The following is a 14,721-nucleotide window of genomic DNA, read 5'->3' on the forward strand; positions in this document are numbered from 1 at the left end:
TCTAAAACCAGTATGTACACAGGCAAAGAAAAAAACAACCCACCAAGAAATCACTGACCTTAGCAGTAGTTAGATGAAAGAGAATGACAGTTTTCCAGGTGAGAAGTACCAAATGCGCCTTCCCATGACAGGCGTGCACCACGCACAAGCCAGAGGGTATCCATCAGGCTACCCCAAGTCTCTCCACATGAGAAAGCTCCCAGATCACCTGGATTCTCAGTGGAAGAGAAGTGAATACCAGCCCCTGCTTCTAAATCCAAATTTGAAAGAGCACTGAAAGGATGGAAGTGATGCCATGATATGAAAAAGATGTTATTACTGTGAAACTTTGCAATAGGCATCCACGTGGTCAACCTTTGCTTTTATTTCCTTGGTCAAGAGGACAATTGCATATGAACACTGGTTCAGGAAACTCTCCAAATCATGGGTCACCGTGACAAAATTTCATCTTATGCAAAGGCAGACTTCAAACTTTACAGCAAAGCAGGCCACCAGGAATGCTATGTCAGAACAGCAGACTGATTTCCTGTGGCCAGTTCATACCCAAATTCTACATGCTCTTCAATTTATCAGCCACAACTCCATGGCACTAAGAAAAGTGTGAAATTCTTTCCTGCCTTTAGATAAATATCAAAGAAAATAGAGGAAACTGTCTCTAATTTATTTCTTACAAATTAATAACCAGTGAACACCCTAAGTGGGGACTAGATACATAAGGCTCAGTAGGAACTGACTCTTAATAAGAAGGTTTTGATTCAGATAGCCATAAAAAATACTAAAAGCAAATTCTGGTAACCAGGAATGTTAAAATGAAATACTACTACACTTAAATCCCATTTCACAACTTTTATTATAGTCATAAAATGGCAAAAAACTTAAAGACATATTATACTTTTAAAAAAGATGTATTCCTTTGTCAGGTATAGGAAAACATCACATATAATCTACTTCACTGAAGTTAAGAGCATAATAGAGAAAGCCAGCAGTAGTTTTAGACATTTGCAACCTATATTATTTGGCAAAAGCACAAAAAGCAACCCACACATCCCATTCCCATCTCAGTCTGACTCCAGTACTGGCCACAGCTTCCTCTTCCACGCTCTTTGACTATTTGCTCTTCAAACTCTCCTGTCAACATTTTGACATATTTTTCAGTGTCAGAAGCTTAAAAACAAAGGGGAGGAAAGATCATACTAGCCCAAAGAATTGAGAAGCAAAAAGTTCTGTAAGTGTATCCACTCACAAGCAGAAAAAGGTCAGGACACTATGTCCTGAGAAATATCATGACAGCATCCCACAATCATCCCAGCAAACTAAGTACTGCAAGGGATCCAGGTAACTGAAAACAAATTTGATGAAAGACAATTATTTGTATCACACCAAATATTACACTGATTCACAAAAATTAGTCATTCTTGAGAGGCTACGTGACCAGGTTCCCCAGATATAGAGATACTGTTTTATCTTAATTTTACCAATATAATGCCTAGATTTGTTGAGGAATGAAAAGAAATGTCATCTTTCGAGTATACAACAGCAGATGGCAGCTCCCAAATCAGTCTCAGTTCATTTGAAAGCTTATTAAAAGGTTTTTAGAGTCATGAGTGGCCAAAGCATTTCAGAGGCAGTTTATTCAATCTATTAGATGTGAGAAGATGTCACATAACTCTTCTGAATGATTTTGCTCATCTTCAGGTAGTCCAGGCCTTCTCATCTACAGGTCAGATTCTATAAAAAAGCCAAGTATCAGATGGTCATTTTCAAATTTAAAAGAGGAATTAGCTTAAATGTGAAACAAATGGTTATTGAAATTACTTAGCTGAATGTTCTACTTACTGTAACCTGGAATAAACTGATCAATACTATCTTAATATTACCTGTCTTAAGAAAGCATTCTCATCAGCTACCACACGTTTTAGAAGACTGTTCAACTAATTGACTTATCATACCAGTCAACATTAATTCAATAGCGTTCCAAAGTAATAATCACTATCAATCTAATTATATCAGCAGTCTCCTGTGAATGAGTACCAATTATTTTAATTAAAATATTAAATATTTAGAAAATAGATAGGAACATATATTAATAATTTAGATACTTCAATTGAATCTATCTGAACAAGCATAATTCCTGAACAACAAAGCTTATTTTCTTTGTACCCTACTTTAATATTTTCCATAAGGTTTCAAGACGTTGATCTAATACCAATGAAAAAATCCCTATTTATATTGTTCTACTTTTATATAAAAGTGTACATGGACTTGCAGTCCATTATCAGTTGTATTCAGACTTTATTCAGATATCACTTGTATTCAGATATTAAGAACTCCTCCAAGAATATTCAAATGATAGTTTCCCTATTTTGTAAATGCAAACAGGACAGGTTAGGTTTCCTATAAAACTACATTAACCATCTATGTGGTTGAGTTCTAACACTAAAGCCCTCAATTCCCATGTATTCTAAACAAGCAAATCCCTTCTCATCTCCTTTACAAGAAAATTACACAAATCATTCACATACTAAGGCAATATCATTTGGGAGCTTTTTGCTTCTTTCCCCCACCCCCTTTGTTTTTAAAGCTAATCTAGAAATCTCCCTCCAGTTTCTTCACCAAGTTTCACAGGAAATAAAGGAAACTCGTTCAGCTTGTGAGAAACAATCACGAGAATCATTTGAATGGGAAAAGACCTCCAAAATCATCAAATCCAACCTTTGATCAAACAACACCTTGTCAACCAGATCATGGCACTAAGTGCTAGGTCCAGTCATTTCTTGAACACTTCCAGGGACAGTGACTCCACCACCTTCCTGGGAAGTCTGTTCCAGTATTTAACAGCCTTTTTTGTGACAAAATTCTTCCTGATGTGCAATCTGAACATCCCCTGGTACAGCTTGAGGCTACGTTCTCTCGTCCTGTCACTAGCTGCCTGGGAGAAGAGACCAACCCCCACTTTGCTACAAAGTGAAATCAACATGCCCAGTTCCCTTGAATCAGCACGATTTAAATACCAAGGGAGCAAAAAAATCATTTGAGGCAAGCATAATGTGATTACAAGAACAGGCCTGTTTTCTAAACAACTAGCAAATATGAATCAAACTGGAGGAAAGAAAGCACACCACAGACTATGAACTAGTATATTCAAGCACACCCAGAAGGTCTGACTACCCAAAAAAATCCCGAAGGGTTTTAACAATAGCCAAGTAGTTTCATGTTAAAATAAGCCATCCTTGAAAATTGTCATTCAAAAGTATTTGGAATGGCTTACTAAGGTTACATTTGTAAGGGGGGTACTTTTGATTTAGATGATCAGTGGAGCATAGAGGGGTGAGAAAGTGATTATATTAGCACGTGAAACCAGTCAGAGTATTGTACAATGTAACTTTATTGCACAAGTTGACTGTAAGGCCCATTGTGCCTTTAGCAAGTTAACTAGATGTCCCTTATTATCATAGCTGAGTTCCTCCTTGGCTTGGTTACATTCCACAAGATAGATACAAATACCCTTGAAACACAATGGTAGAGGTCGTACATAGGGGTGAGGAAGGTGATGGAGAAAGGAAGATGATGTGGGCAGGGGTCGTTCACCCCTTGCCTTACAGCAGAGTGTGCACAGACTGTTGCCATTACGCAGTGAACAGGCGGTGTTTGGTTGCCACTCAAGCATCACCTTATACTGCGTACTGGCCCCACACAGTGTAACGTAGAGCTGATAAAATGGGGTGTCAGGACTGCGGGGTCAAGCGATACTCATCCCTCCATCGAGACTGTGTTGCTCCACAGGGACGCCCGCTAAGATGGGTGCTGACCAGCCGCTGCAGATCCTGGTGGCCTTGGCCTGCCTGTGCAGGTAAGCACAGTTTATTGACAGGAAGCAACCGAGAAAGCAAACTTTTTATATCCCTTTTTGTATCCTTTTAATTCCCTTTTTTTTTCACTAGCTAATACTGTAATAGAGGCTGTTCGTAGTATTGTATGAACACCAATAGATAAAGTAGGTTTTTTGTATTCTTTTTTAGATTTTGATTCTCTTTGCTAATAGTTTTTTACTCTCACTGCAATAAAATATATTTTGTAGCGTTTGAATGACTGTTGTACTTGTCTTTATTCCAGGCATGTATCCTAACGAACTGCTGCAGCATTTCATATTGAAGTCCTCATTCAAAGTCAGCAAACATCGATGCAATCATCATATCCATAATCTTTATCCTCTGATGAATATACATTCAGATATACAATTTTAATATAAAATTAGGAGTACTAATTTTCTGTAACATGAGACTACTCTGTACCAGATGCCCTGCATGCAATAGAAGACATGAGGAAAGAATATTTCCAGATGCAAGTTGAATACTGACAACACTAAAGTGCATACAGCATGGTATATGCTCAGCCTAATGAACAAGAAAATTAGGAAGTGCTTGACATGCAACATGTCAAAATACTGTTAACAGAGCTGTAACTTTGCTTTGTTTTTTTCTTAAATAAACTTAACAGGAAATTCAAAAAATCATTTTGTATTAATGATGTAGTGATTTGTTTAGGTGGATTTTTTTGTTTGGTTTGGTTTTAGTTTGGTTTAATAAATATAGATAAGGAGGCAAGGAGTACAGTTATGGTTCATGTATGTGAAGAAGTAGCATATCACTGATTCATTCACTGCTAACTGCAACTCTTGTGCCCTTCAAGAACTGGATGCTTCACAAGTCTCTCTGCAAGACTCGTAAGGCTCTGCAAGAACTGTCCTAGAGCTTCCAGCCTATTTCTGGTCAGAAGTGTGTCCTGCTGCCCAGAGGGCAAAAAACAAAACCCAAGAGAAGCAAGTGATGCACAATACAATTGTTCACCACCAGCTGACTGACAGCCAAACCATCCCCAAGCAGCAAATGGCTCTGCCCAGCCAACTCCCCCCAGTTTATACACTGAACACGATGTTCTATGGTATGGAATATCCCTCTGGGCAGTTCAGGTCAGCTGTCCTGGCTATTCTCCCTCCCAGTTGCCTGTGGACCTCTTCACTGGCAGAGCACAGGAATCTGAAAAGTCCTTGATTTAGAGTCAGCACTACTTTGGAACAACTGAAACAGTGTGTTATCAACATTATTCTCATATTAAATCCAAAACACAGCACGTACAAGCTACTAAGAAGATTAACTCTATCCCAGCCAAAACCAGGATAGAGGACTCCATTATGAATTAGAGCCTAATTAGAGTCTACAGTTACCTAATCCAAGTTGTCTACAGTCCACCTTCCTCAATTATCTAGTTCAAGTCTTCAAAGGACTGGGAACCACAGCACAGCATAAGATGCAAAGCAAGTCTCACAGGTCAAAAATGTCAAAGTCTGATTTAAATTTCACCCTTGAAACAGATTATCATTTGGGGGAGAAAAAAATCCAGAACAAAAAAAAATTAAAGATGAGAAGAGACATGTTAACTATGTGCTAATATCTCCCAGCATCTTGTTAGAAGACAGACATATTTGCAAAGTTCTTTATACTCACACACTCAAAACAGTTATTAAATTAGTTTCCTTTCCTTGAACATATCATACCTAATAGCACTAAATGTCAGGTTTCAAAATTCGACTTCTGTTCCTCGTAGTCTGATTTTTGTCGCAGTTTCCCTATAATCTACTTTTGAAACATTTTAAAACTGAAAAATATTTTCACTGTTTACTTCACAGAAATGGTTAAAGGTATTTCAATGTAAATATTTACTTCCTTTTCTAAAACTATTTTAAGGAAGATTTTAGCACTGAAAATAGTAACCTGTAACTTGTCTTTTTAGCTCATGTTAAAACTGGAAGCAACGATGCGGAAACATTTCAGCAATATCAAGTAAACGGCAATTGAGAACTACAATAGCATCAGGCATTTGAGAGGTAGATACAAATTTCCCTGATTTGAGGATCTATCAGTTGGCAAGAGGCAATTAAAATACACTTATTCCTCTCCTGTGAAGAGAATACCAGGCAGCATTCTCCCTTCTGGTTCCTGGTGCCCTGGCCCAATTTGCTTTACTCCGCAAGATTTCAGCTACAGCCTTCACTTGGTAAACTGGGAGACAATGGATGCTACTTATGTTAACCAGCTTCTGTGGCAAAGCAGAATACAATTTTTTTTCACAGAAAGGAAAACAGTTTTGAGATTCAAAAATACTCCCAAACCAGTAGTTCAATGATCATGAAAATTAATGGGAAGCTTGTCTACAGATCCATCTCTTGCAGTTGAGTTCTTGTTTTAATCGAAGTTTTCTCCTGTGTGAAGTGTCTATACATTTGTCTGCCGTGTAGGGTTTTTGGTGTCTATTAATACTGTAGCATCTGCTGGAGTTCAGGCATGTGGGGAAAGCAACTTATGGGTCTCCCTCCTCTGCCGCTTGTGAAGCTTGTTACAACCTCATCACTTCAGAGGGATTTGCTTTTCCATCCTTGGTGAAACCAGGCACTAAGTTCAGGGGAAGGGGTGTTCACCAGAGAAGCAATAAGTTCACATAAGACTTGTTTCGTTAGGAAACACTGAAAAAATGTCACTCAGAAATAAAATACAAGATCATGTGAAAGCTATTTACACCTACGTATTTAGCTAATTATAACTATAGTTAGCTACGTATGTAGTTATAAATATATATATGCATCTATATAATTTATTATTATATAGTGTAATATCTAATAAAAATAAAATAAAAACTAATAAAAATAATAAAGATAATTCTGTATATATATTTTTGTATCTGTACATATAGTTTGTTATATAATTGCTGTCATTCTGTTACATACACCTGTGTGTGCACAGCTATGATGACACACATTTGAGGCAAGGAAATGGAAAGTGTAAAAGATAAACCTGCCCAGAAACGTGAAATTCAAAGAATTCTGTAGCTCCGAAAGGAGTTCGCCCTTCAGGGAAGCGTGCCCGAGAAGACAGAATGCAAAAGACCTCTGCGATCATCGAGTCCAACCTCTGAACAGCCCGGGCCCCCTGAGCTTGCGGGGCCTCCCCTGCGCCCCGCCGGGCCCCGCCGGCCCCGGTCCGGGGGGCACCCTGTCCTTCCCCCGCGGGGCGGCGGGCACTTGCCTCCCATTCCCGCAGGAAGCGCTGGGCCTCGGCGGGCCCGGCCGCCCTGTGCCTCCGGAACTCCTCCTTGACGTAGCGGTCTCCCAGGTCGCGCAGGGCGGGCGGCAGCGCCCGGTGCAGCTGCAGGAGGCGGCGGTAGAGGCGCCGCGCGGCGCCCGGCGCGGCCATGGCGATGGCGGCGGCAGCGCGGCCCGCCCGGGCCCGGCACGGCCGCACCGGGGCGGGGCGAGGGGCCGGGCGGGGCCGGGCCGCCCTGGGGGAGCGTTGTGCTTCTGCCACAGCGGTGGTGGGGAATGCTGGCGATGCGCTCAGACAGAGCCTGCGTTTTGCAGATAATGTTTAAAACGTTACCAAGAAATGCAGTTGCAAATAGTACTGCCTTCACCACATATGAACAAACTATGCCCTTTTTACCAGGGTGGAACGTGGCACAAGCGAGTTAGTCCACTAAGCACAAGCTTCATACGCTTAAATATGTTTTATCTGCATTTTCAAGCGCAGGTGGAAGACGAGAGAAGACATAGCGAGAAACCTTCCTGCCTCTGTGGCCCTGCTCGCAACTTTGTGCCACCACGTCGTCACCACCAAGCTCCTGCTTTCTCCCAGCTCCCTCTTACAGCCCAAGCTCCAACTCCCCAGCTCTCCATAAGGTTTTTTTTCAACAGCTTAACACCACATCCAGCTCACCCACGTGAAAAAAATCTTAATCAAAATGAACAATAGTAAATATTTTGGAAAAAGCAGAGTCAGGCAGTGGCCACAGTGGCGAAATTCCTGCCTCATCACAGGCACATGTTAAGCTCGTTCCATCCAGTCAAATCGCTGGTACTTCAAAACAGAAAGGAAACATTTCTGTAGGCCCAGGTAGTGCTAAGCTTTCCCTGCATACTAGGAAATGTCATAAAAATGTACTGCCTCATCAAAAGCCCAAGTCATTATGTGACGGCAACAGAGAAAAGGGCAAAGTACAGATTATTTTGCTGACTACAGTTTCTTGATGTTTATTTATTCTCTTAAGCACTTCAGTGATGGAAAACTGAAGTTCCTAGTAACAAAAAGTTATTGAAGTAAAACAAAATAGTTATAGTTTCACTTTTTATCATTGTCACTTTCCAGTCTTCTTCATGCCTACAGTGCTCTCGGAGTGAGCAGTTAGGCCCTGGCAGAGGAGGCCTGATCCTCAAATTTATTGGTCCTGCTATGTTTTCAAACTGTATTTTCTACAGATGTCTCTTTCTGGACTTAATGCATTTTGTCTACCCTATGTCATTCAATATGTTCTCAATTTAAAAAGATAGAGGTTAAAAAAGTGATTTGCTTTATCAGTTTTTTTTGCAATGATGCAATTCCACTGAGTCATCTCAGAGTGCATTCATTTACAGAATTTATTTAAATATTTTATTATATATTGACCACCATACTCATGATGCTCGTTGAGAGCTTTCTCCTTGCTATGTCCACCCAGTGTAGTTTTTAAGAGTCCTTTCCTTTAGTAGCCTGCTTAAGCCCTCTGCTGGGCACTCACTTTGAGGCTCAAATACTCACTAGATTCAAATACCAACTCAGCCAGATCTGTGACCCTTCAACAGTTTTTACACCTTTTCTTTCTATCCACAGAGACCAAAAGTCATTTTTACATTGGGTCTGGCTGAGGTGGAGTTCATTTCCCCATAGCAGCCCCCACAGTGCTGTGCTTTGCATTGTTAGCTAGAAAGGTGTTGATAACACATCAGTGTTTTGGCTACTGCTGAGCAATGCTGGCACAGCACCAGCACTGTCTTTCCAACATTCCATCCATCAGTAGGCTGCGAGTGGGCAAGATCCTGGGAGGGGGCACAGCTATGCCAGCTGACCCATGTTCTACACCATATGACATCAGCTCAGACATAAAAGTTAAGGAAAGGAGGACGAAGGGGGAGGCTTTTGTTATTTTCAGTGTTTGCCTTCCAGAGTGTGTGCTAAAGCCCTGCTTCCTGGGAAGTGGCTGAAGACCACTTGCTGATGGGAAGTAGAGAGCAATCCTTTTTTTTTTCTCATTGCTTGTGCATGCACAAACTTTCACTTTTGCTTTAATGAACTGCCTTACCTCAACCTACAAATCATTTTCCATCTTATTCTCTCTTCCCTACCTGGCAAGGAAGGGGAATGACAGAGCAGCTTGGTGGCCACCTGACATCCAGCCAAGGTCTATCCACCACACCCATCCTCTGGGGCAGGTGTTTCCTGCCCAGGAGAAGAGGAGGATTCCTTCAGCATCTGTGCACCTCCAGGCTGCTTCAGCTGCACCTCTTGAGCCTCGTCCTTGCACCTTCCCTAGACACTGCTGGAGAAGTGAGGAATTTGCCAGTAAATTCCCCATGGAGCAGAAGATAGAACTGTAAGCTTATCAAGCTGCTGATAACAGTCTAAGTTGTCAGTCTTTGCCTATTAACAATTTTTATATCCCAAAGTCCTTGAAGGTCTCTGCACTATTAGGGAATGTGGAGAGGCAGCAGATGCAGTTGAATGTCATATCCCTTGTGTGTGGGCACAAAAGGGCTCACCATCAGAACTTGTTAAGATATAACATGATATTAGAGGTATTATTTCCATATAATGACCTCTCAATCATCAGTACACAAAATATCTGTGCCACAGCTTGACTCCAGACAGAGTTTTAGCTAACGTTCATGAATGCAACTCCTTAGCTTAGTTACTTGCAGCTGCCTGCGTCTGCTTCCAGGCAGCACTGCTTCTGTGCAGGGCACTGTGGCATCTGTGCTGCTGCTCCCGGTGCTCAACAGCCTGGGGAAACTTCTTAGCTTGCACCAAAGAAAGCGGCACCTCAGAGGAGGGATTCATCCCACCCCTTTTTGGGCAAGTGGAGGAAATTAATCCCTACTTCCTTTCAGATGTCAATAGAAGGATATGCTGTGGTATATGTGATATAGTAGTCCATAAAGGATACTTCTGCATCCAACTCATCTTTAGCACACTGGCTCTGCATCAGTTGTGCTAAAACTGGTGTGAAAGCTACAAAGATACTAGAGTGTCTCTGTGTCATTGGATGTCCGTAGTGCCTTTGGATCTGGGGAAGCAATATCTGCTGTGCCACAGGGCAGTGTAAAGGCAGGCAGAGTGACTCAGATGATACACTAAATCTTTATTTACATGGCTAGGACTGTGTGAGGTAGCATCTCAACCTTTTCCCAAGGGCATATGAGAAATCTGTGGCAAAGAATAGATGCAAAGTGCTCTAGTTATTTATCCATCCTTCTGAGCTTTTGACCCTGTGAATCTGCCAGAGCAGCCATGTTATTTGCTACAGTCCTAATTCCAAATGTAGAAAGACTGGAGGAACACTTCCCTGTTTATTTTTTCCTTTTATCAGTAATGTGTTGACTAAAGAAGATGAAGCTGAAGTATTTATTGAGCTGTAATTGCTGTAATTTTTTTAATTATCAAGAGCATCCTGAGAGAAGTTCTTTTTGTGAATCAAAATAAATGATTAAATATAGAATGCAATACCGTGATATTTCTTTCTAGAACTGTTGGTAGTCCTGATAAAGCTAAATTGTATTGTCATATTTTATAAACCAGAATAATACACAATCTTCTTCTCTAATTGAGGGTAAATATTAAAGTACAGTCCAATTTCCTGCTACTAAAAAAAAAAAAAAAAAAAGAGCATATAGGCCTGTCCCATATTATATTTCCTGTTTTTTGCATTGTGCAGATCACAACAAAATTGCATCTCTTACTTCAGAATTACGGAGTTTTTAATAAACTCCCTACATATTTGAATAGATTCAAGACAGTTTGTTTTTGCATACTATTCCATACCAAGGCAGACTTTTCTGATTCAAAAATCAAGCCAAAGATCTGTTATGACAGCACAAATTGCCTACTAAACATTCTGCGGCATCTTCCAGTGTGCCTCGTAAACTAAAAAAACATGGAATTATCCCTTCTTTGTGGGAAACAACTGCAAAATTAATAGTTTCATAAATGACTTAGAAAAAGCTGTGGATAATTAGAGATTCACAGGGTGCTTCTGCCTCTGTCAAAGTAGAGTAGAGCTTTGTCCTTGATTCAACAGAAACAAAATCAGTCCTAGCATGGAATGGTCTGCTTCAAAACCCACCTGAAAGTTGGACATGCAAACTACTCTACATGGATGCTGTTAAAAAGGGACCAGCTCTTTCACCAAGGCTTGGGGAAATACAGGCCGATGAAGATACCAGTCATGTTTGCTGTTGGCTGCAGAGGCAATTGCCTGTCTATGTCTGGTCCAGGTGAAACCAGCGTGCTTCACACAATCAGCAGAGCAAAATAGTGAGAGCAGGACAAATGGCTTTCTTGCAAAGGCTCAGTTTCTGTGAGGAAAAATGATGCCATAATAAATGCTGTTTGGTGTAACTCATCAGAATGGCTTCAGGTAATCATGTATGCATCTCATAGTAAGATAAAACCAAATAATAGGATGTATTTCTTATTAAATAAATACAGTACATGATGATTTTGGAAAGAAGAGACAGACAGCTGTTTCTGGACTTCAGTCGACTGCCTGCTTGGTGTGCTGATAGCTTTTGGACATTAAAAGGAAGTTCTGCTTTGGTTCAGCTTCTGCTTGAGCTGCTCATTCATTGCAGGATTTCTTATTCTTTCATCAGAAGCATGTAATCTTTATCATTCAAACCAAATTTTTTTTACAGTTCCTGAGGAAGTTCTGCTTGCCTCCTGCAGACTTGAAAGATGCCAAGTGTGTTAGAAATCTTCAGAGAATTTAGCTACCAAACTTTGTCAAGTTTCTGATTGAATATGTGTGAGCAGAGCTTTGCAGGGAGCCAAGTGTAAGCAACATCACCCCAGTGGCAGGTTCATGTGTGGACCCTCCTGCTCACCATCTCCCCATTTTCATCTCCTCTCCGCAGTCCAGTGCCAGATTTCAAAGCACACAGGCACCAGCATGTTGCAGGGAAGTGTTGTGAAAGAAAGAGAGGATTGCGATGAACCTGTGCGAGTTTTCTCTAATCTCGTTTCAGAAACATCTATTATTCAGCAGAAATCTTCTAAAAGAGTTCAACTCAGTGAACTGATCCAAAACTAAAATTTTGGGTAGAATGATTAAAGAGCATCAAAACTCAATGTAATGGCAGGCAAGATCGTTTTAAGGGGAAAATCCTACACCTTCCTTTATAGATGCTGCCAAATCAGACTGTGAACTGAAAATCTTTTTTTGTCCTTAAGCTATTAGCGTTTTCAGCATTCAAAGAAAACACCCAAAAGATCGCCTATATTGCAAAATAGTTTTTCTACTTTTGAAAATTCAAACATAATTTGAGAATGCCAGTATTTAGACATTTAAGACATTTAGACATTTGAGAATGTCAGTATTTTCACTGTGTATCTTCTCCTTTTATGAACAGTCTTTTTGGTAAATACAGTACTAGTTCACTTGATTAATCTGCCACATGTGCTGTTCTGTTCAACTGCATTAAAATTCTGTAAAAGATGCAGTATTCTACTGTTAATTCACACAGTAAATTGATTATCAGCAGAATGTTGCTACTGAAATAAATACAGTTTGAAAGCATACATTTTGTTATTTCACATATAATATAAAGAGTACACCATTAATGGGTAAAGCTTTGTTTTCTTAGTCTACTTAGTAAGTAATTGTAAAGCTTAAACTCATGAAAAGATGCTTCCACAAATCCATTAAAATTCCTTCCAGAAGAACACAAGAAGAGCACAGAAATTGTTATGCTGATGCTTTTAACAGAGTGGAGAAACAGAACAAGGGAGAAGATGCCCAAATTAAGTAAATTAATATTTTGGAAAGCTGAAGAAAAGACCATATATGTGTGACTGCAAAAGCATAACCCAGCCTTGGAGCATCAAGAGCGAAGCACAAGTGACTCCCTTCTGAACAATGACATGCATGGCTCCTGCAAGCTCTGGATGATGTGCCATTGGACCCCAAAGTCTAAACTAAGGGAATAAAACTAGCTAGGCTACATCACTTCCAAGCTTTTAGTCCAGCTTCACATTAACCCAAAGGGAATTTAAAGCACAGCATAAACATGTGTTTAAATGAAGTTAGAAGAAAGCTTATTGTCCTGTCTCCTGTTTTAATTAAATATGTTTTATATTAAAAGCATAACTTACAAATGCAAGCTGTGTGGTTTCTCTGGCAGCATTGCAGCTCTAAGTAAACACACCATAGTATTATTTTGTTTGCTTTCTTCCCTAATTAAGTTTTTAAAGTTTCCTCAGCTCTCTGTGTGGCTGCTTCAGTTTTGGCAGTCTTACTGAGGCAAAGGAGACTGGAAAGAAGACTATGCTTTCTCTTTCTCCCTCCATCCACCAAGTAATCACAGATCAATTTCATATCCTTTCTCCTTTTTTTAAAGATATATAGATGTCAAACTACATGTTGCAAATAAAGTATGAGCCCTCTTCATCATACCAATCTGGGAGTCCATACTCTCCCACTGAGAGAGCTGCGAGCACCCAGGCTTCGCTGCACACTTCAGAGCAAAAAGCAGGGCTGAACTACAAAATTTGTAGACAAGCAAGACTTTTGACAGCCTTTGAAAGTGTTTGAAGTTCTTTTTTTACCATCCTCAGAGGCTACAGATTTTCAAGTTCAAGGCTGTGTTTCATAAATCCAGATTGTTGTCTGCTGTTTAAAATTAAACATGCATAATCCAACATCTTTCATTATTTTGGCATAAACAGTGTGCTATCAGCAAAGTGCATGTCCCATTTCAGGCCTCTAGCCCTTTGATAGCCCTCTGAATGTATCCAGTCTGTCCAGGACAGTTTAACATGCAGGCCAAGTTTTGGAATACTTAACTGACCTCACATTAAAACACTTGGCGTCACCTTTGATGTGAAGCACTGGATAGGCATCTCTTGTCTCTATCCAGTTTCTGATGTTGTAATCAATCAGGAAAACAAATCCGACATGAAACTGTGTAGCTCTGAAACTGTTCGTGTCTGTTTGTTGTGTTCTCTGCCCTGAAATTCAGCACCTCACTGCAGGCTGGAGGTGTATCTCAATGGCTATTCATCCAAGGTTTATTATTCACTGGATATGGTAATATTTGGGATTACATTTCTTGATAGTCAGGATTTTCCTTTGTGGTTTCTTGATATACCATCACATGTTAATGGTTGATATTCAGGATGGAACTATAGGATACCACATGAAAAAAAGGGTAGCTTTAAAATAAATACTTGAGGTTCCCTAAACCCTTTTTATCCAACATCACTATCAGTGTTCATCAATTCCTCCCTCCACCCCCTCCCCAAACCACCTGAAGGCAGGACCAGTAGTGATCAAAAGACATGCAACATGTCTTACTATTGAAATGACCACCTCTGTGAAATATGGTTTTTAATAATGAGCTTATTGCTGTTGCTTTGTGAATTATGGCTTTGCACTTCTCCTAAACCAAAACAAAAGTTATTTGCAAGGTGCCACAGGAATAATTTTTAGACTGAAAAACAAGTAAGTTAGTGATCACAAACTCCCTGCTGATTTGTGGAAGTGGCATTTGGTTTTTTACTTCTTTGAAATTTGATTTTAAACTGAGATGTTGAAAGATAACTTGTTTTTGTAAGCTATGGAGGAATTACAACTCCAGGTGCTATA

General features: G+C 40.1%; 1 protein-coding gene and 1 long non-coding RNA gene across 2 annotated transcripts in view; both read right to left on the minus strand.

Annotated features, from left to right (window-relative positions):
• SDHAF3 (succinate dehydrogenase complex assembly factor 3) overlaps nt 1-7,277 on the minus strand; it is a 33,237-nt gene extending 25,960 nt beyond the window's left edge. Inside the window, exon 1 of the mRNA XM_050327539.1 lies at nt 7,080-7,277. Coding sequence (XP_050183496.1) covers nt 7,080-7,247 — 168 coding nt within the window. The 5' untranslated portion in view covers nt 7,248-7,277. The remainder of the gene's footprint in view (nt 1-7,079) is intronic.
• Nucleotides 832-5,542, minus strand: LOC126646351 (uncharacterized). Its single transcript, XR_007630280.1, has 2 exons — nt 3,671-5,542; nt 832-1,728 (listed from the first exon to the last, which is right to left on the minus strand). It is a non-coding gene; the product is annotated as an uncharacterized LOC126646351 (long non-coding RNA).
• Nucleotides 7,278-14,721: the final 7,444 nt, after the last annotated feature.

The sequence above is a fragment of the Myiozetetes cayanensis genome, unplaced genomic scaffold (assembly GCF_022539395.1).
Source record: "Myiozetetes cayanensis isolate MyiCay16 unplaced genomic scaffold, myiCay2020 scf1, whole genome shotgun sequence".
NCBI lineage: Eukaryota > Metazoa > Chordata > Aves > Passeriformes > Tyrannidae > Myiozetetes > Myiozetetes cayanensis.